We start from the raw sequence: 24588 nt of genomic DNA on the forward strand, positions 1-24588 counted from the left end.
ACGCAACGCCACACACTCACCCACGCAACGCCACTCACTCACCCACGCAACGCCACTCACTCACTCACCCACGCAACGCCACTCACTCACCCACGCAACGCCACTCACTCACCCACGCAACGCCACTCACTCACTCACCCACGCAACGCCACTCACTCACTCACCCACGCAACGCCACTCACTCACTCACGCAACGCCACTCACTCACCCACGCAACGCCACTCACTCACCCACGCAACGCCTCACTCACTCACTCACCCACGCAACGCCACTCACTCACTCACTCACCCACGCAACGCCACTCACTCACCCACGCAACGCCACTCACTCACCCACGCAACGCCACTCACTCACCCACGCAACGCCACTCACTCACCCACGCAACGCCACTCACTCACCCACGCAACGCCACTCACTCACCCACGCAACGCCACTCACTCACCCACGCAACGCCACTCACTCACCCACGCAACGCCACTCACTCACCCACGCAACGCCACTCACTCACCCACGCAACGCCACTCACTCACCCACGCAACGCCACTCACTCACTCACTCACCCACGCAACGCCACTCACTCACTCACTCACCCACGCAACGCCACTCACTCACTCACTCACCCACGCAACGCCACTCACACTCACTCACCCACGCAACGCCACTCACTCACTCACTCACCCACGCAACGCCACTCACTCACCCACGCAACGCCACTCACTCACTCACTCACCCACGCAACGCCACTCACTCACCCACGCAACGCCACTCACTCACTCACCCACGCAACGCCACTCACTCACTCACCCATGCAACGCCACTCACTCACCCACGCAACGCCACTCACTCACTCACCCACGCAACGCCACTCACTCACTCACCCACGCAACGCCACTCACTCACCCACGCAACGCCACTCACTCACTCACCCACGCAACGCCACTCACTCACCCACGCAACGCCACTCACTCACCCACGCAACGCCACTCACTCACTCACCCACGCAACGCCACTCACTCACTCACCCACGCAACGCCACTCACTCACTCACTCACCCACGCAACGCCACTCACTCACTCACCCACGCAACGCCACTCACTCACCCACGCAACACCACTCACCCACGCAACGCCACTCACTCACCCACGCAACACCACTCACTCACTCACCCACGCAACGCCACTCACTCACTCACCCACGCAACGCCACTCACTCACTCACCCACGCAACGCCACTCACTCACTCACCCACGCAACGCCACTCACTCACCCACGCAACGCCACTCACTCACCCACGCAACGCCACTCACTCACTCACCCACGCAACGCCACTCACTCACTCACCCACGCAACGCCACTCACTCACTCACCCACGCAACGCCACTCACTCACTCACGCAACACCACTCACTCACTCACCCACGCAACACCACTCACTCACTCACCCACGCAACGCCACTCACTCACCCACGCAACGCCACTCACTCACCCACGCAACGCCACTCACTCACTCACCCACGCAACGCCACACTCACTCACTCACCCACGCAACGCCACTCACTCACTCACTCACTCACCCACGCAACGCCACTCACTCACTCACTCACTCACCCACGCAACGCCACTCACTCACCCACGCAAACCCACTCACTCACCCACGCAACGCCACTCACTCACGCAACGCCACTCACTCACTCACCCACGCAACGCCACTCACTCACTCACCCACGCAACGCCACTCACTCACTCACCCACGCAACGCCACTCACTCACTCACCCACGCAACGCCACTCACTCACTCACTCACACACGCAACGCCACTCACTCACCCACGCAACGCCACTCACTCACCCATGCAACGCCACTCACTCACTCACCCACGCAACGCCACTCACTCACTCACTCACCCACGCAACGCCACTCACTCACTCACTCACCCACGCAACGCCACTCACTCACCCACGCAACGCCACTCACTCACCCACGCAACGCCACTCACTCACCCACGCAACGCCACTCACTCACCCACGCAACGCCTCACTCACCCACGCAACGCCACTCACTCACCCACGCAACGCCACTCACTCACCCACGCAACGCCACTCACTCACCCACGCAACGCCACTCACTCACCCACGCAACGCCACTCACTCACTCACCCACGCAACGCCACTCACTCACTCACCCACGCAACGCCACTCACTCACCCACGCAACGCCACACACTCACCCACGCAACGCCACTCACTCACCCACGCAACGCCACTCACTCACCCACGCAACGCCACTCACTCACCCACGCAACGCCACTCACTCACTCACCCACGCAACGCCACTCACTCACTCACCCACGCAACGCCACTCACTCACTCACCCACGCAACGCCACTCACTCACTCACGCAACGCCACTCACTCACCCACGCAACGCCACTCACTCACTCACTCACCCACGCAACGCCACTCACTCACCCACGCAACGCCACTCACTCACCCACGCAACGCCACTCACTCACCCACGCAACGCCACTCACTCACCCACGCAACGCCACTCACTCACCCACGCAACGCCACTCACTCACCCACGCAACGCCACTCACTCACCCACGCAACGCCACTCACTCACCCACGCAACGCCACTCACTCACCCACGCAACGCCACTCACTCACTCACCCACGCAACGCCACTCACTCACTCACCCACGCAACGCCACTCACTCACTCACTCACGCAACGCCACTCACTCACTCACGCAACGCCACTCACTCACCCACGCAACGCCACTCACTCACTCACTCACCCACGCAACGCCACTCACTCACCCACGCAACGCCACTCACTCACCCACGCAACGCCACTCACTCACCCACGCAACGCCACTCACTCACCCACGCAACGCCACTCACTCACCCACGCAACGCCACTCACTCACCCACGCAACGCCACTCACTCACGCAACGCCACTCACTCACCCACGCAACGCCACTCACTCACCCACGCAACGCCACTCACTCACCCACGCAACGCCACTCACTCACCCACGCAACGCCACTCACTCACCCACGCAACGCCACTCACTCACCCACGCAACGCCACTCACTCACTCACCCACGCAACGCCACTCACTCACTCACTCACCCACGCAACGCCACTCACACTCACTCACTCACTCACCCACGCAACGCCACTCACTCACTCACCCACGCAACGCCACTCACTCACCCACGCAACGCCACTCACTCACCCACGCAACGCCACTCACTCACCCACGCAACGCCACTCACTCACCCACGCAACGCCACTCACTCACCCACGCAACGCCACTCACTCACCCACGCAACGCCACTCACTCACCCACGCAACGCCACTCACTCACCCACGCAACGCCACTCACTCACCCACGCAACGCCACTCACTCACCCACGCAACGCCACTCACTCACCCACGCAACGCCACTCACTCACCCACGCAACGCCACTCACTCACCCACGCAACGCCACTCACTCACTCACCCACGCAACGCCACTCACTCACTCACTCACCCACGCAACGCCACTCACACTCACTCACTCACCCACGCAACGCCACTCACTCACTCACCCACGCAACGCCACTCACTCACCCACGCAACGCCACTCACTCACTCACTCACCCACGCAACGCCACTCACTCACTCACCCACGCAACGCCACTCACTCACTCACCCACGCAACGCCACTCACTCACTCACCCATGCAACGCCACTCACTCACTCACCCACGCAACGCCACTCACTCACTCACCCACGCAACGCCACTCACTCACTCACCCACGCAACGCCACTCACTCACCCACGCAACGCCACTCACTCACTCACGCAACGCCACTCACTCACCCACGCAACGCCACTCACTCACCCACGCAACGCCACACTCACTCACTCACTCACCCACGCAACGCCACTCACTCACTCACTCACTCACCCACGCAACACCACTCACTCACCCACGCAACGCCACTCACTCACCCACGCAACGCCACTCACTCACCCACGCAACGCCACTCACTCACCCACGCAACGCCACTCACTCACCCACGCAACGCCACTCACTCACCCACGCAACGCCACTCACTCACCCACGCAACGCCACTCACTCACCCACGCAACGCCACTCACTCACCCACGCAACGCCACTCACTCACTCACCCACGCAACGCCACTCACTCACTCACCCACGCAACGCCACTCACTCACTCACCCACGCAACGCCACTCACTCACTCACTCACCCACGCAACGCCACTCACTCACTCACCCACGCAACGCCACTCACTCACTCACCCACGCAACGCCACTCACTCACCCACGCAACGCCACTCACACTCACTCACTCACCCACGCAACGCCACTCACTCACTCACCCACGCAACGCCACTCACTCACCCACTCACCCACGCAACGCCACTCACTCACCCACGCAACGCCACTCACTCACCCACGCAACGCCACTCACTCACCCACGCAACGCCACTCACTCACCCACGCAACGCCACTCACTCACCCACGCAACGCCACTCACTCACCCACGCAACGCCACTCACTCACCCACGCAACGCCACTCACTCACCCACGCAACGCCACTCACTCACCCACGCAACGCCACTCACTCACCCACGCAACGCCACTCACTCACTCACCCACGCAACGCCACTCACTCACTCACCCACGCAACGCCACTCACTCACTCACTCACCCACGCAACGCCACTCACTCACTCACCCACGCAACGCCACTCACTCACCCACGCAACGCCACTCACACTCACTCACTCACCCACGCAACGCCACTCACTCACTCACCCACGCAACGCCACTCACTCACTCACCCACGCAACGCCACTCACTCACTCACTCACCCACGCAACGCCACTCACTCACCCACGCAACGCCACTCACTCACTCACCCACGCAACGCCACTCACTCACTCACCCACGCAACGCCACTCACTCACTCACCCACGCAACGCCACTCACTCACTCACCCACGCAACGCCACTCACTCACTCACCCACGCAACGCCACTCACTCACTCACCCACGCAACGCCACTCACTCACTCACCCACGCAACGCCACTCACTCACTCACCCACGCAACGCCACTCACTCACCCACGCAACGCCACTCACTCACCCACGCAACGCCACTCACTCACCCACTCACCCACTCACTCACTCACTCACCCACTCACCCACGCAACGCCACTCACTCACCCACGCAACGCCACTCACTCACCCACGCAACGCCACTCACTCACCCACGCAACGCCACTCACTCACCCACGCAACGCCACTCACTCACCCACGCAACGCCACTCACTCACTCACCCACTCACCCACGCAACGCCACTCACTCACCGACGCAACACCACTCACTCACGCAACGCCACTCACTCACCCACGCAACGCCACTCACTCACCCACGCAACGCCACTCACTCACCCACGCAACGCCACTCACTCACTCACCCACGCAACGCCACTCACTCACCCACGCAACGCCACTCACTCACTCACCCACGCAACGCCACTCACTCACTCACTCACCCACTCACCCACGCAACGCCACTCACTCACTCACCCACGCAACACCACTCACTCACGCAACGCCACTCACTCACCCACGCAACGCCACTCACTCACCCACGCAACGCCACTCACTCACCCACGCAACGCCACTCACTCACCCACGCAACGCCACTCACTCACCCACGCAACGCCACTCACTCACCCACGCAACGCCACTCACTCACCCACGCAACGCCACTCACTCACCCACGCAACGCCACACTCACTCACTCACGCAACGCCACTCACTCACTCACGCAACGCCACTCACTCACTCACTCACGCAACGCCACTCACTCACTCACTCACGCAACGCCACTCACTCACTCACCCACGCAACGCCACTCACTCACCCACGCAACGCCACTCACTCACCCACCCACGCAACGCCACTCACTCACTCACCCACACAACGCCACTCACTCACTCACCCACTCACCCACGCAACGCCACTCACTCACTCACCCACGCAACGCCACTCACTCACCCACGCAACGCCACTCACTCACTCACCCACGCAACTCCGCACTCACCCACGCAACGCCGCACTCACCCACGCAACGCCACACTCACCCATGCAACGCCACACTCACCCATGCAACGCCACTCACACATGCAACGCAACTCACTCAAAGTCACTCACACACACGCAGTGCCACTTTCACCCACACTGTGCAGTGCACAATAGGTCTCGCAGTAGGAAAGTTGGAGCTATTGGTTTTGTAAATGACAAAGCCCTTTATGTTTTTAAAATGAAAACAAAAATAAAAGGCATTGTTATTTGCAATTGTAATAGCTCCAACTTTCCTACTGCGAGACCTATTGGCAACTCCAGTGCTTGTTAAGGCTGCCACTTGAAGATCTGTCCATACTTTTGCTAAACATGATTGTCTCGACTTTGACTCCAAGACAGATGATTCACTGTGCCAGGCTTCTTTTTTTACCTACTTGTCTAAGTGTTCTGTGGACTTGATCGCACTTTTACAGTTGTATTACATTGCTACTCTATTTACCTTTTGTTATTATCTGGGAGAATCCCATGGTCAAAAAGGAAATTATATTAGTAATTTCTACAGCATGGTTATTATTTCTTAAACCTTTAAAAGCCATGCCACATCCTCCCTTCTAAGGCCGCAGATTTTGAACAGGTTTCTGCAAATAGATATAGCTTCTATTTGCTCCAAATAAAGACCTGCCTAATGGACACTCTGCTGGGTGTGATCGGATAGTGCAGTCTTCCTAATTTTAACAGATCGAGGTTTAATTCCTAATGTGTGCATGCTTTGCACTGGGCACCATTCCCTGTTTTCGTTATTTGCTCTAAATGCACTCTTATCTAGAATTGCGTTTCCTTCAGTTATGCTGTTTTGTCCTGTTTCTTGCTGGTGAAGACAAAAAAATAACTGCTGACATGTTTCCTATTCATTTGGTTTAACTACAACACATGAATAATCAATTTGTGAAAGTTGTTATGAGATTTTGCACAAGAGATAGTATTCCTTTTATAAATTGAGAGTGAGTACTTGTGGTCAAGACATAAGAATACAAGTAAGTAACTTTTTGTTCCTCAGCAATGCTAAATTTATAATTTTATGTGTCTTAAAAAGCAGAACACCTAGATTATCCGTAAAGCTTAAATGTGGTCATTTCTTTTTAAAACCACAGAAAGAAAGCTTGCAGACCACTTGGGGGATTCTTGACCCACCTCTTGGTAACACACGGCTGAATGTGGTGAAATTAGTGGCCAACTCTTTGAATGCTAACAATGAAGCACTTAACCAGGAATTGATGGAATTGGATACCATGAATGTAATACTGGTAAGTCCCTGGGGAAATGGGTAGGCAGGAACAGTTTGATGTGTTATGCATATGTGTTACTTTATTTTTTGGGAACGTTTTATACACTGCATTTCATCTTTTGGTTAATTTCAATGGGTAAAAATACAGCATATTTCACTTCAAATTCTAATTTTTGCCAGATTTTTACATTTGTTTGCCAATTACTAGATGCTGCAGAGCAGGGTTTTCTTGGCATTCTGGTGCTTGTAGTCGTGGTTTTATAATGGAATAAACAAGACTAAAAGATTCAGAATGCAATAAAAAACATGAATTGGAGCACCTTGTTGCACATGGACCTGGCTGTGTTTGTATTTGTAGCTTTAAATACCTCTGCAAACTGTGGGAGCCACCCTGTAGCAGATTTGTAAATGTTATTCCTCTACAGAAGGAATGCCAGTAAGACTTTAGCAAGACAAAATGAAATGGTATGGTAGTGCTTTAGCATAGTTTCTCCAATAAAGCCTTATACGTTATAGTTTCATTATTGTACAGCTAAACTGTGGCAGACCTTTTTTCTAACGGCTTCTTCTGTAGAATCATTTCAGGGCAATACTGGATCCAAAAATGTTTTAGTAGTAATGCTGCGGATCTTCAAAGTAAGGCGCTATGGGAACTATTGATATCTGTTCCGGACATTTTGTACCTAGGAATTGTACATCAGCCTTTGACCCTACTTTCTTCTAAGGGTATTCTGCTTAAAGCATGTTGTACATTGTAATGTATAAATTAGGTAGTGCTTCTTAGCACTGAGGCAGTGCTTTAAGTACGAAAGTCCTGTTAGTGCTCTGCGCCAACAATAATTGAAAACTGACGTTGGTCTCCGCCATGCCCTATTTTGAGGTCCTTTACTTTACAAACAAAACAAAGGTTTCTTTCTTGACAACGAGTGCAGTAACCCTCAAAGTAATCCAAGTCACTGGTGCATTTCCTGTTACATTTCACTTTTTACATCCTTATTAATGTTGTGTGTCACTGGTTTTCTAGGAGCATTTTCTTTTCTCAAATACGTTTTTCTACTTTTGTTTTTCATACATTGTACAATATATATGTCTTGAATTGCATATTCTGCAAAAACTGGGCGACTATTGTGTGTGGATGAGTTTTCATGACTGGTCACAGTGAGAGCTTTGGAGCTGACGCTGAACGCAGTGCTAGTTTTGGACACTACCTGCCATAAAGGTTTTCTTAGTAAATGCTCATCAATCCTCTCTGCAGAACACAGACCACTGGGCATATATGTGCTAATTGTTGGTATTTTATAGGGTATTGTTTGACGGAAGTACGCTGCTGCTGTAATATTGACCACATCAAAGTAAGCAAAGGGATTGTATGTGAGAGGGGGCGGTGAAATGGAAGAAACAAAAGGAAGTGGAGGCAGACCGCGAGAGTGCAAAGTCAGCGATGGAAGGGAGACTAGCATTGGCAAAGCCAACAGGTCTCACCAACAATGTACTTAGCCATGTTGTACAGTAGCATGGCTGTTGTGCAGCTTGGCTAAAAATGGGGTAGGGGGGGGGGGGAAGAGACACACGGACTCTGTGACGTGGCCAGTTCAACAACTTGGAGCGAGACTGGAGTATGAGTGGGGAAATGCAACAACACCGGGAGAGAGGGTGCATGGTGGTAAGCAACAAAGTGGGACAGGGGTAGGAAAAATGTACGCAGGACCAATAAACGTTGCAGGATTTGGGGTAAGCCACAAACAACGCAGGACTGGGGGGTTCAGGCAAGCAGTGCGGCCAGAAGGGGAAGCAACAACAGAGCGCTACAGGGAGTTGGCCTGGGGTCAAGCACTAATTCGGAACAGGAATGTGGGTGGGGGTAAGCAACAACACTGAGCTTAATGAAGGGTGGGTGGATAGGGTTGGGACAAGTAACCAAATTGATGTTGGCAAAAGCACATGGGCAACAGAGAACAATGAGGAAGGGAGGGGAGCAAATGAGGGAGATGGCCTACACACATATGCACTCTTATGAAGTGCTTCAACTAAAAGAAAAAAAATCTGAAAACGCAAGCTATGGAAGGACACAAGTACTTGAACCATGCTCCAGGGGAGTGAATAAAAACTGAGTAATCGAAGCTGGCATTTGCTAACGAAAGAGAAGCAAGGGAATGGGAGTTGTGATAAGGCCAATCGGCAATAAGAAAGGATTGGGTTCTAAACCCACTGTAAGCAAAATGTTTTGCAAGCGACAGAGCAGCTGCTGTCTCCGGCGAGCCCTAATACTAAGACATGTAGAAGGAGGGATATGTGGTGAAAAATTCATAAGGAACAAATTAATATGAAATAATTCACAAGGAACATGGAAATTCATGTGAAGAAAAATGGGCGTTACTTGTTAGCGTATAAAAAAATCAGTGCTAGCCGATAAACCAGCGTTGGTAAAGCATTTAGGTCTGATCTATTTTAGATGTACGTGTCTGATGCTGTTCGATATTGTGTGATGTTTTGGATGCACTATCAGAAAACAAAGATAGATGCGTCCAAATACTAGTCTTGTAGCGCGCTGTGTCAAGCACAGGATTCTAGTACATGTTTTAGGCCACGCTTCTTTGACAGGGTTCCTAGTTTTGGAGTGTGAATCTTTCTGGATTCACTATGCTGTGCATTATTCCGCCATCTAGTGGTTGGGTCCGGAATCATAGTAATTAAAAAAAAATAATAATAATTGTGGCCCTGGTGGGTGTCGACTTACCAACATTTGGTGTCCTTCGTGACATCGACGCACTACCTCCGGAAGCACCCACCTTTGGTCACCATCTTCAGATTCTTTTTTCTGCTGTTGGGTCTGGATCGTTACCGAAGAATTCCAGAGTTTTGGAGAAAGAATCGACAGAAAGAGAAGAAAATTGACAAAAATCAAATTTTTCAGTTCACCGGACTACAGGTCGGGTAACCGGGACCACGAGGGAGAAGGTTTTCGACCGAGATCTCGACGTTCAATGGAGAATGCACTCGCAGGAGGCTCCCTGAGCTCCGGAATGGACAAAGCACATTTCAAGTTTTGTCACCACAAATACGCCCAGAAGGACCAGCATCCAGTCTGCAACCTCTGCCTGCCGCTTGACCACAACAGCGAGGACCGCAACGTTCGCTCGGCGTTCACACCCAAGACCCCCGGAGTAATAGAGAGGCAGAGAACGGCGAACCACGCCATGCAGGGGCCACCTCCATCGCTCCAAGACTTGGGCCCCTCCAATGGAGAGGTGGACAACTTCAGAGGGACTGGAGTACTACATGGTCGTTGTGGTACAAAAGAAAACGTCCAAGGAGGTAAGAGTCGTCGACTCCCAGGCACTCGAGCAACACTCGAAAGGATGAAGCGAAGTCCTCATGCGACACTCGTAGGAGTGAAGCAAAATCCCCTAAGTGAATATTGCTGCTGAAACACTTGGCGAAAGCAACAGCACCCAAGGACAAACAGCCCAGTGGATCCTTCGAAAAGGACTCCCAGACGGCAAAAGCCCACGAAAAATCTAGGTTGCCGAAGGATGTCCTCGAAAAGGACACCTCGGTGCCGAGAAAAAAAGGGCCAACAACTAATTTGACGTCGACCTTGAAGCGAAGTGCATAAACTCTCGACACTGAGATGGAAAGGAAGAAGAGGAGGCTCGAGGCCGAAATGGCGAGCATCCTGCAGCGAAGAAAGAACTTCGACGAAAGGATGAGCCAGTACGCCATCCCGCCGAAGCCCGCTCTCCAAGTCGAAAGAGACGACGAAGATGCCGAACCACCGAAAACGCCTGAACCGGTCGAGGAACGGGAGGAAGAAGGCCTTTATTTTTTGGAGAGCGAAGACGACGAGGATCAGCAGACCTACCGGGACTCTACATCCTCGGAGGCACAAGACTTGGAGTGGCATGACTTTGATGCCGAATCGCCGGAAGAAGGGGTAGACACATAACCTTCGAGGCCTTCACCCCCAGACGACATAGGGATCTACAATATGGTCGTCCAAAAGGCTGCACAGACATATGGGGTAGAGCTGGAGGAGGAGAAGACCACGGCATGTTTCCTCCTGGCAATTCTGCTGCCTCAACAAACTAGGAGCCAGTTCCTGCCCCTGCTCCGTAGTGTGCTGGACCAGGGAAGGGATGCTTTCAAAGAACCAGCAGTATGCAAAGCAGTGACTCCAAGAACAGAGCAGAAGTATAAGCCATCCTCAAAGGACCCTGCATACATCCAGGGGCCAGTGCCAGCCGATTCCATAATTACAGCAACTGCTAGGAAAAGGGCCAATGTACTCACAAATGCCGGACCACCTCCAGACAAGGAGAGTAGAAGGATGAACCTCGTGAGGAGGAAGGTGAAGCGGAGTTCGGCTATTCAATGGCGCATCACAAACTCCAATGCCCTAATGAACAGGCACGCATACCAGCACTGGGAGGAAGTGGGGCAGCTCCTAAAGCATCGACCAGACCAGTACCAACAAAGGGCCGCTCACCTGGTAGAAGAGGGCAAAAACATGTTTAAAATAAGCCTCGGATGCTGCGGAAACTTCCAGCAGACAAATGATGATCGGAGTGACCCAGAGAAGACCCGCATGGCTTAGAATTTTAGGCTTCAAGCCAGAGGTGCCAAACAACATCCTGAAAACGCCCTTTAACAGAGAGCAACTGTTTGGCACACCAGTTGACAACAAGTTCACCCAGCTCAAAAAGGACAATGAGACAGCAAGGTCCATGGGAGCGCTGCAGTTCAGAGGGATGAGAAGGGGTACACCCACAAGAAGGCAAGGTGGTAGGGGAGGCAACATGCCTACTACATCGCACTAAATATTCCAACAAAGCTATCAAGGGAAAACCAAGGCCAGCAGCAGCAGGGACAGCAGCAGCAGAACTGGCAGTACCAGCCCCGAGGCCAGTCCTTTCGAGGGCGCTCAATTCGGACGAGGGCAGACACGGAGAGGAGGCCAGCAGGGTACCCCCAAGTGACTTCGCCATAAAGCAAATGCTCACCCTAGCAACACCTCTGGATGGGCGAAAAAAGACATAGAGAAAAACAAAAACCTTACATTCCACAACAAACTGTACCTCGAACACACAACACCAGTAGGAGGCAGAATAAAAGACTTCCTCCAGGAGTGGAGGAAGGTCACAACAGACAAATGGATACTAAACATCATACAATACGGATACTGCATAGAGCTAGAAAAGCAACCTCCAAACAGGAAACCAAGAAACAAGGCACACTCTGCAAAGGAACTTTCGCTCATGCGACTAGAGGCACAGGAACTGCTCAGCAATGAGGCAATAGAGGTAGTGCCGCACAACCAAAGGAACGAGGGGGTGTACTCCACTTATTTCCTTGTACCAAAGGTGGACAAAACACTCAGACCGATTCTAGATCTAAGGTTCTTGAACAAATTCAAAATGACTTCCCTACAAGAGGTAATACCAATTTACAACAAGGGGATCACATGGCAACTATAGATTTAAAGGACGCGTACTTGCACATCCCCATCAACCTCTAGAACAAAGGTCTACTAAGGTTTGTGATCAACCAAACTCACTACCAGTTCACAGAACTGGCATTCAGGCTCTAATCCGCACCAAGGGTGTTTACAAAATGCCTAGCCGCAGTATCAGCGCACTTACGAAGGCAAGGAATACACGTATATCCCTACCTTGACGAGTGACTCGTAAAGGCAAGTTTGTACAGCTACTGCAAACACATCCTGCAGGTCGTACAAACACTGACCCAACTGGGTTTCTAAATCCATTGCAAAAATCGTCAACTGAGCCGGAGCAGATCAAGATATTCTTAAGAGTGGAGATCGACACCAATGGTCGACACCAATGGTCACAGGCAACAGGGAATTGGAAAGATCTAGTGGTTGTCATACACGCAGTGCATCAGGAAATAGCGAGCGTGGTGGGACAAGGAAAACATCACAGGGTAAATCATTCACACAACCAACTCCAACAGTAACCATCACAACGGATGCCTCCCAGCTGGGGTGGGGCGCACACATTAACAAACTCAAGGTGAGGAGACTATGGTCGCAGCAAGATGCGGTCAGACACATCAACTACCTAGAACTAAAAACTGTGTTCCTAGCCTTTAAAGCCTTTCAGAAGCAGCTGTACGGAAGCAGAGTGTTGATCCAAATGAACAACACAACTACCATGTTCTACATCAACAAGCAAGGTGGAACACAATCAGTAGCACTATCAGGGCTAGCACAGGAAAAATGGACATGTGCCATACCACTAAGGATAGACCTACTAGCATTACAACTCCCAGGGAAGGGACAATGTGGAAGCGGACTGACTAAGCAGGCGGACGTCAGCATCCCACGAATGGGAGATCAACCGGCAGGAAATAGATCTATTTTCAACACACCAGAATGCAAAATGCCAACACTTCGCATCCAGACAACCGGACCATCGGTCACAAGGGAATGTGCTATGGATAAGTTGGTCAAAGACATTTGCATACGCTTTTCCGCCGATACCAGTGATACACAGGGTACTCAACAAATGCAGGATTAGCAACATGACGCTAATACTAATAACACCTCAGTGAGCCAGACAGTCCTGGTTCCTACAATTAGTAGAAATAGAACAAGAACCAGCACACAGGTTCCCAAGAGAAGGAACCTGTTAACAATGTAGTACGGAAGGGTGCTACACCCAGAGCCAGAGAGCCTCCGCTTAGCAGCATGGCTCCTGAAGACCTAGAATTTGCACACCTCAAACTACCAGCAAGTACTATGGCAGTACTCTGGGAGGCAAGGATGCCTTCTACAAGAAAGTGCTACATAGCATCAAGGAGAAAGTACAACGGACAATCAAAAGGGAATCCACAGTACTAAACTACTTGACGCACCTGCTTCAAAGTAAACTAAGCTACACATCCCTAAGTGCGGCGATAGAGGCTTACACACGAGGGGAAACAGGGAAAAGTTTCTTCACCTCCCAAGTTGTGAAAAGGTTTCTGGAAAGAGCTAAAAGAATCACACCTCCAAAAAGAATGCCAGCACCAACATGGAACCTCAACGTAGTGCTAACTCAATTGATGAAGGCACCCTTTGAACCTATACACATTCTCACGCTAAAGACAGCCTTCTTAGTAGCTATCACGTCGCTAGGATGATTAAGCGAGTTGCAAGCGCTAACAATCCAAGAGCCCTACCTACAGATACACAATGACTGGATTGTAATGAGAACGGACCCACGCTTTATACTGAAGGTGGTGTATTGGTTCCACATTAACCAAACAATCCAAATACCAAGTTTTTTCTAAAAACCTACCACAAACAAAGAAAGGGCGCTACACACACTAGACACCAGAAGGGCTGTAATGCACTATATGGAAAGAACGAAGGAGTGCAGAAAGACAAATCAGTTCTTGGTTTCCTTTTCCAGCAGTTTCTTGGGACCATCAGTCACCAGGAATACAATTGCATGCTGGATTGCACAAACAATTCAACTCTGCCACAAGCAGACAGGACAACAGTTAGAAGGAGCAGCTCCGGCACACTCAACAAGGAAGAAAGGAGCAACAATTGCGTTTCTGGCGAACACACCTATTCAAGACATTTGCCAAGCTGCAACATGGTCTTCAGTGCATACATTCACTAAGCACTACTGTGTAGATATTCAAATGAACAAGGAACCGCAAGTGGGACAGAAAGTCTTACAACACATTTTCAGTACCCAGTGCTAATCTTCCACCCAACCACCACAATAAGGACAAACCGCTACGAAGTCTATGCACAGCATAGTGAATCCAGAAAGATTGACGCTGCAAAACATTTTGTTTCTTACCTGTCTGTGTGGTATTGCATCTTGAAGAGTTTCTGGATTCACTAGCGATCCAACCCTTTTCCGCCAGAAAGATAAGGGAGGAAAGGGGGGTTAAACTGCACACTTAACTAAATGGATCAGCAAAAGAAGATAACACAAGACAAGAAAAAAGAATCCGAAGATGGCGACTAAAGGTCGTGAAGGACACCAAATGGTGGTATGTCGACGCCTACCTTGGCATGAAAAAACATAAAGGGAGAAAATACTACGATTCCGGACCCAACCACTAGATGGCGGAATAATGCACAGCAAGGTGAATCCAGAAAGTCTTCACGCTGCAAAACTACACCGATAGGTAAACTATACATTATGCTTCTTTTGGCACACCTCATTAGACACTGCTACCTTTTTGAGATTGTTTCAAAGGAGTGTGGAAGTAGATGCATGAGTAAATGCAGTTGCATCCATAACCAATGTGCCCTCTAATTTTTTCCTCTGTGTGCAGCAAAGTAAGGTCTCTATGTGCTGTAGCCAAGACGTGTAGACCAGGCCTTTAAGTGGGATGAAAAAACTAGAGGGGTCTCTCAAAGGAGCGTGGCCAATGCAATTAAGGACATGGCTTAAAAGAAATTAAGCTAAAAATCTGTGCTTAGCATAGTGTGCCACTCGACTGATATTTTGCTTCTTCTGTCATTGCATCCAGAGTGATATTACAAGTAACATTACACCAACAAGAAGCCAGGACTATTGGCGTTGTCGATGGTTGTTTGTTGCATAAAGTTGTATTGAATATTGAAAATGCTTCCACTCTGGTGGTAGAGGTTGTGACTTAATGCTCGAGCTGCTGACTTCAGAGATGGGTTTTGAGTCTCTGGTCCGCTTAAAATCCTGTGATTCTGGGCAAAGCAATTAATCACCCCATGTGTAGCAACAATAAAAAAATCACGTAAAGCGCTCCAATACTTTTGAGTTGAGTTTGCACTATATAAACCTTGCTGCATTTCTTTTCTAAATGCAGGGCGGATGGCTTGCCTTTTGAAAGAATTTTTATGAAATGCAGCCCATGACGACGGGCGCTGTGGTTTAACATCCATTCTTTCAAAAGGCCCACAATCAGCCCACAGCCGTGCTGCATTAAGAAAAGAAATGCAGCAAGTGTACAAACACTACGTTTGTTTTCAGGATCATCTCAAAGCACACGTTGTGCTTTTAAACTTGATACATTTATTTTCTTACAGCACAGCTGTGGGGCTAGTTGTCAGCCTTTGGAAAGTATTTCACAGCACACGTCCAGGTCTGCATTTACATAAATACTTTCAAAAGGCAAACAATCAGCCCCACAGCTGCGCTCTATTTACATTGGTTTACAAGGCAATAGTTTCCCCTTTATTTAAAAAGGCCTCTTTGGACCCGTTAGTTCCGAGCAACTACAGGCCTATTTCCTTGTTACCTTACCCGGTGAAAATATTGGAAAGGATTGTGACTAAATCCCTTTCCAAATTTGTGGAAGATAATCCGCTGCTGGATGAAGTCCAATTTGGATTCCGCCCCGCACATGGGACTGAGACCGCCCTGGTGGCAGTCCTCGACGACCTGCAAATGCGGGCCGACAGCGGTCAGACAGTTTTTTTGGTGCTGCTGGACATGTCGGCCGCATTTGAATCGGTAGACCATCAGATTCTGATTAGTAGACTGAGGGAAGGAGGAGTGGGGGGTAGGGCCTGTGATTGGATAGCTTCGTACCTCTTCAATAGGCAGAAGGCAGTGACTCTGTCCCCTTTTCTCTCTCAATATAGAGAGGTTAAACAAGGGGTTCCTCAAGGTTCGGCCATCAGCCCCATTCTGTTCAATCTCTATCTTCGTCCCCTCATCTCCCTAATAAGAACTTTCGGAATCCGTGTTATTAACTATGCTGATGACACTCAACTTGTCTTCACTCTTGAGGGCACTAATGTAGTGTCTAGGGAAAAGTTCCACAATTGTTTACATCAAGTGGGAGCTTGGTTGAAATGGAACTCCCTGCAGTTTAACGAAAGTAAAACGGAAGTCTTATGCTGTTCGGCAGGTATTATTCAAAGCCCCCTTCCCACAAATTTCTGGCCTGCCTCCTCCAATACATTCTTGGTACCCGCTAACACAGTACACAACCTTGGAGTGCTGATGGATAGCAATCTCCAATTGGACTCCCAGGTGAATAAAACGGTTGGCACCTGTATGTCCCTTTAACGAGCATTGCGCAAGATTCTACCGTTTTTGCCTTCTGATGCTAGAGCTCAGGTGGTTCAGTGCATAGTCTTGAGTAGAATCTACTATTGCAATGCTCTGCTCCTGGATGCTCCGGCCTTTTTACTTAGGAAATTGCAGAGAATACAAACTATGGCTGCAAAACTTGTACTGAATCGGCCATGGAGAGCATCTTCTCTAACGGCACTTAAGGGCCTTCATTGGTTGCCGGTTGTGCAGCGGATACAATTTAAGGCTCTCTGTATTGTTCATAGGGCTGTCCATGGGACTGGTCCCAGAGTGCTCCAGAAAGAATTTACCTGGTATGTGCCTAATCGAGCACTTCGCTCATCTACGGATCAGGGTTCCTAAAATCAAGAGAGCATGGATTGGCGGCCGATCCTTTACTTTTACTGCCTCAAGATTGTGGAATGCTCTTCCTTTAGAGCTTAGGCAACTTAATACTCTATCCAGTTTCAGTAAGAGGCTGAAAACCACCCTGTTCCCAAGAGCTTAGACTCTGTTCCGCTTTTTTTCCCCCTGTTATTTCTTCTTCCCCCTGCTGTTTCGGACAATCTAAGCGCCAGGATACCCTTTGGGTGACAGTTTAGCGCTATATAAAATTCCCTTACATTACATTACATTACGTTATAGTTCTTGTTACACAAAACTGTAATCCGTTTGTAGTGTTTGTGGCGCATGTCAGGTCTGAAGAAAACCAATCAGGGGTTCAATCCTGCCCCTGACAAGTACATTTGCAAATTTACATCTTGACTGAGAATTTACAAGAAGGGAATATACTGTAAACATTGAAAAGTAACATGGGTATAAACAGCAGAAATATCCTACAGACTAGACTGATGTTGCAGCCTGAGGCCTCAGCGCCACTACCTGGGTTTCATACTACTAAAAACTTTAGACTACATCCAAATGGTGATATGCCTTTCCCTCATAGGCCCAAGGACAGCCAACACCTTTACAACTAAAGTATGTCCAGAACCCTAAGGAAAATTTGAGCGCTATACGATCTTTCCTGCAAAGTGTTATGTAAATGACAGGTACATAGTATCTGATAGATACATCTAGCTGCAGATTCCTTACCTTTGAGCTTCCAGGCGTCCGGCTGGATCTGGAAGATTTTTGATAGCCGTACCCCGCGCTCCGAAAAGTGGCATTGGTCGACTTCACGTGATGTTGTAGGCATCTGTATGTTGTAGTTCTCGTTGTGACTTCTGCGTCTACTATATAGGCTCCACCCCGGCGCGCTGACATCATTTGTTTTCTTTCTGCGTCAGCCAGCACAGATCTGTCAAAGCGCACTACCCCTGGCACTTTTTGACAGACTTTTTAAGGCTCGCCTAATGCAGCCAAACCATACTTTCTGCCAAAGGCTCTCCAGCGGATTTTGAGAAGTGTACGCCTCGTGCACGAGCTTGCCGCCTGCCTCCACATCTAAGCCATCTGTTGCTTTGCGCTCGGCCTCAGGCCGGCATTTCTCCTCCCCTAATTATTCACTGCATGGCCGGCCAAGGCTGCTGCTCCCCACGCGTCTCGTCACCCTTCCTCCATTGTTTTCACTTCTTTCACGGCCGCTCTCTGCTTTGCGCTCTGCTTTCAGTTTACTTTGTTTTCCTCTCTTGATATAACTTAATACTGTAGCCTGCCTTTCTCTCACAGACAGACCAGCCTTAGTACGTGCGCTCTCACTCTCCAGCTCCGCTTTAGATTTCCCATTTACTTTTGCTTTCCTTGTTTCAGGACTCTTTCTCTCCTAGCTTTATTCTTCGCTATCTGCCTCAGTGTCACCCGTTGGTATTCATTTCTGCTACCAATACCTCCTCTGCTATTCCTTCTCTGTGAAGTGGCTCTGTGCACTTCTGTTAAACCTTCTGTCTGCAGATTCTTTCCCAGCTCCTCTCTTGATATAACTTAATACTGCAGCCTGCCTTTCTCTCACAGACAGACCAGCCTTAGTGCGTCCACTCTCACTCTCCCGCTCGGCTTTAGATTTCCACACTTCTTAGTCTGTTTCCTCTGCCCCTTCTCTCATCCGCCTGTAATACTGTCACAGATATTCAGAGCCGTTAGTGTCACAGGCATGGATTGTATCTGCGTGCTCAATGTTATGTTTTTGGATTGTTACTAGTTGTGGCTGCACTCTCTCTGGGCTTAGTTGGTCACACTAGTCTTGCAGATTTCAGTGGTTAGTTTCTGGTATCTTCCCCCCCCGTGCATATCACGCACCACCATTTGTCTGCCTAGCCCTAGGCATCAGTCTTCAAAGGCTGCAGCTCCCCCCCCCCGCCCCTCCCGTCCCCCCACCCACAGCAATGCCGAGAGCTTTTTTATTTTTAGTTGCGAGCAGAAAAGTCCCAGCAATTGCTCCGTTTTTCACTGTACTTGCACCACTGCCGAATACACCATGACTTCCCAGACTTGCACGCAGAAGACAGCATTATACTGGCCTGGGTTCTCATCAAGTATTTTACCAGGAAAGTCCCAGCAATGGCTCAGTTTTTCACCCTACTCGTCTCCTCTGTGCACAAACCTCACCCACCCTCAAACCCCCTCACTCACCCACACACCCTCACCCATCTTCACACATCCCACACCCCCTCAACCTCACACCCCCTCAACCTCACACCCCATCACCCTCTCACCCTCACTCACCCTCTCACCCTCACTCACCCTCTCACCCTCACTCACCCTCACACACCCTCTCACCCTCACACACCCTCTCACCCTCACACACCCTCTCACCCTCACACACCCTCTCACCCTCACACACCCTCTCACCCTCACACACCCTCTCACCCTCACACACCCTCTCACCCTCACACACCCTCACCCTCACCCCCCCTCAGCCCCCCTCACCCCCACCCCCTCACGCTCACCCCCCTCACCTTCACCCCCCTCACCCTCACCCCCCTCACCCTCACCCCCTCACCCTAACCCTCACCCCCCCTCACCCTCACCCCCCCTCACCCTCAAGATCACTCACCCCCCTCACACACCCCTCACACACCCTCTCTCTCTCACACCCTCTCAAACCTCTCTCACTCTCACACCCCTCATCTCACCCTCCACCCTCACCCCCTTCACCCTCACACCCCCCACCCTCACACCCCCCACCCTCATACCCCCACCCTCATACCCCCACCCTCATACCCCCACCCTCACACCCCCCACCCTCACCCCCCCCACCCTCACACCCCCACACCCTCCACCCCCCACAGGACCCTCACACACCCCCTCACCCCACCCCTCACACCTCACCCCCTCACACACCATCACTCACCATCACACCCTCACACCCACATCCTCTCACACCCTCTCACACCCTCTCACCCTCTCTCTCACACCCCCTCATCTCACCCTATCACCCTCACACACCCCTCACCCTCACACCCCCCACCCTCACACCCCCCACCCTCACCCCCCACCCTCACACCCCCCCACCCTCACCCCCACCCTCACACACCCCCACCCTCACACACCCTCACACCCCACCCTTACCCCCCTCACCCTTACACCCCCCTCACCCTTACACCCCCTTACCCTCCCCCTCACCCTCACACCTCACCCCCTCACACACCATCACTCACCATCACACCCTCACACCCACATCCTTACACACCCTCACACCCTTACCCCTCTCAACACTCACACCCTCAATCACCCTCACACCCTCACCCTCAGTCACCCTCACACACCCTCATACCCCCTCACCCCCTCACCCACACATCCCCACACCCTCACACACCGTCACACCCTCATCCTTACACGCCCTCACTCACCCTCACACCCTCACCCTCACAATACTCAAACTCCACCCTCGTACTCCACCCTCCAACTCCACCCTCCAACTCCACCCTCCAACTCCACCCTCCAACTCCACCTTCCAACTACAACATCCAAATACACCCTCTAACTACAACATCCAACTACAAAATCCAAATCCAACCACCAACTACAACTCCAGCCTCCAAATCCACCCTCCAAATCCACACGCAAGACAACTACAGAACCCAAGTCCACCCTCCTAATCCGAGAGCTTTTTTTATTTTTATTTTTAGTTACGAGCAGAAAAGTCCCAGCAATTGCTCCGAATTTTCACTGTACTGCACCACTGCCGAATACACCATGACTTCCCAGACTGCACGCAGAAGACAGCATTATACTGGCCTGGGTTCTCATCAAGTATGTTTACCAGGAAAGTCCCAGCAATGGCTCAGTTTTTCACCCTACTCTTCTCCTCTGTGCACAACCCTCACCCACCCTCAAACCCCCTCACTCACCCACACACCCTCACACATCCACTCACACACCCTCAACCCCTCACACCCCCTCAACCTCACACCCCTTCAACCTCACACCCCCTCAGACCTCACACCCCCCTCAACCTCACACCCCCTCAACCTCACACCCCCTCAACCTCACACCCCATCACCCTCACTCACGCCTCTCACCCCATCACCCTCACTCACCCTCTCACCCTCACTCACCCTCTCACCCTCACACACACCCTCTCACCCTCACACACCCTCTCACCCTCACACACCCTCTCACCCTCACACCCCCTCACCCCCCTCACCCTTACCCCCCTCACCCTCACCCCCCCCTCACCCCCTCACCCTCACACCCCCTCACCCTCACACCCCTCACCCTCACCCACACCCCCTCACACACCCGCACACCCTCTCACCCTCACACACCCTCACTCACACACCCTCTCACTCTCACACCCTCTCACTCTCACAACTCCTCTCACTCTCACACCCTCTCACCCTCTTTCTCACACACCCTCATCTCACCCTATCACCCTCACCACACCCTCACCCTCACCCCCCTTCACCCCCTCACCCTCACCCCCCTCACCCTCACCCCCCTCACCCTCACCCCCCTCACCCCCACCACCCTCACACCCCCACCCTCACACCCCCCACCCTCACACCCTCACACCCCCACCCTCACACCCCCCACCCTCACACGCCCTCACCCTCCCCCTCACACCCCCTCACACCTCACCCCCTCACACACCATCACTCACCATCACACCCTCACACCCACATCCTCCCACACCCTCTCACACCCTCTCACCCTCACTCACACCCCCTCATCTCACCCTATCACCCTCACACACCCTCACACCCCCCCACCCTCACACCCCCCCACCCTCACACCCCCCCACCCTCATACCCCCCACCCTTACACCCCCTCACCCCCACACCCCCTCACCCTCCCCCCCTCACACACCATCACTCACCATCACACCCTCACACCCACATCCTCACACACCCTCACACCCTTACCCCTCTCAACACTCACACCCTCAATCACCCTCACACCCTCACCCTCAGTCACCCTCACACATCCTCATACCCCCTCACCCTCCCACCCCCTCACCCACACATCCCCACACCCTCACACACCGTCACACCCTCATCCTTACACACCCTCACTCACCCTCACTCCCTCACCCTCACAATACTCCAACTCCACCCTCCAACTCCACCCTCCAACTCCACCCTCCAACTCCACCCTCCAACTCCACCCTCCAACGCCACCCTCCAACGCCACCCTCCAACTCCACCCTCCAACTCCACCCTCCAACTCCACCCTCCAACGCCACCCTCCAACGCCACCCTCCAACGCCACCCTCCAACGCCACCCTCCAACGCCACCCTCCAACGCCACCCTCCAACGCCACCCTCCAACGCCACCCTCCAACTCCACCCTCCAACTCCGCCACCCTCCAACGCCACCCTCCAACTCCAACCTCACCACTCAACGCCACAGCACCACTCAACGCCACAGCACCACTCAACGCCACAGCACCACTCAACGCCACAGCACCACTCAACGCCACAGCACCACTCAACGCCACAGCACCACTCAACGCCACAGCACCACTCAACGCCACAGCACCACTCAACGCCACAGCACCACTCAACGCCACAGCACCACTCAACGCCACAGCACCACTCAACGCCACAGCACCACTCAACGCCACAGCACCACTCAACGCCACAGCACCACTCAACGCCACAGCACCACTCAACGCCACAGCACCACTCAACGCCACAGCACCACTCAACGCCACAGCACCACTCAACGCCACAGCACCACTCAACGCCACAGCACCACTCAGTACCACTGAAGGCCACAGCATCAATGAACGTCACAGCATTACTCTTTGCAACCAATCACCAAAAACTGGTTCTAATATGTTCTCTCAATGTTTTAAGCTTTATTAGAAATGCTACAAAATAATGTTAATATTTCACTTCTGTTCTTGGATTTTCATCACAGTAAAATACACTGAACATAATCTTCCCATAAGTTATTTAAAACATTTTAAGCTATTGCCATTATACATTACAATAACTTTTATTTAAGTATTAATTATTAAAACAAATAAAAGCCATTGTTATTTGTAATATTAATGCTTCAAAGTCATGTAAATACAACACATATTACATTAGAATGCTATAGGTGTCACGTTTGCAAAAATTAAAAATATTGGCATTGTAAATGACAAAGCTAGTAATTTCCCTACTTTCAATGCCAACACATAAATAAAATATTTGTCATTTGCAATATCAATACCTCAAACTTTCCTAATGCGAGACCTATTGCATTGCAAATGCTTGTTTTTTACTTTGTCGACTCCTTTTGATGTACTAGGTATGTTGAGTAAGAGTGCCTTGGGGTTCATGTTGTGCGCCCCCTGACACACTGTCATGTCTGTCACATATCCCCATTTGGTGCATCTCTGGTGCCTGGAGCGTGACCACTACACAAAGTCGTACTCCGATTGCGGGCCATGGTACGAAAGGCTTTGAGGGAGTAGTCCCTAAAGCTGATCGCGGTCCGGCGTCTGGCACCACGGAGGTCACCTTGCCGATCTCAGTCGAGAGAAAGGTCCGAGTACAGCTCTCGGGGTTCGAAGTCTTCTTCCTCAAAGTCATCTCGATCAGGTAAGAAGCTCCATAAAAAGCACAAGAAGTCGAAGCCTGCTGCGACTTGGCCCTCTCCAGCGTGCAACGAGATGGAGAAGCCTTGGCGGCCCCAATCTGTGGAGCTGGTGCCTGGGCCAGCTGCGCTTTTCCCTCCTTTTCCGGGGCTGGGAGTGATGTGTGACATATTTGAGCGGCATGAGCCTGCTGGTGCGCCTTTG

At 51.7% G+C, this 24588-nt stretch overlaps 1 protein-coding gene across 4 annotated transcripts in view; it reads left to right on the forward strand.

Annotated features, from left to right (window-relative positions):
- Positions 1–24588, forward strand: part of PPP6R1 (protein phosphatase 6 regulatory subunit 1) — a 1178344-nt gene that overhangs the window by 345404 nt on the left and 808352 nt on the right. For all 4 annotated transcript variants that reach the window (XM_086930305.1, XM_086930304.1, XM_086930307.1 and 1 more), the window contains exon 9: positions 7259–7411. In XM_086930305.1, coding sequence (XP_086786431.1) covers positions 7259–7411 — 153 coding nt within the window. The remainder of the gene's footprint in view (positions 1–7258; positions 7412–24588) is intronic.

The sequence above is a fragment of the Lissotriton vulgaris genome, chromosome 7 (genome assembly GCF_964263255.1).
Source record: "Lissotriton vulgaris chromosome 7, aLisVul1.2, whole genome shotgun sequence".
In the NCBI taxonomy this organism is placed as follows: Eukaryota; Metazoa; Chordata; class Amphibia; order Caudata; family Salamandridae; genus Lissotriton; species Lissotriton vulgaris.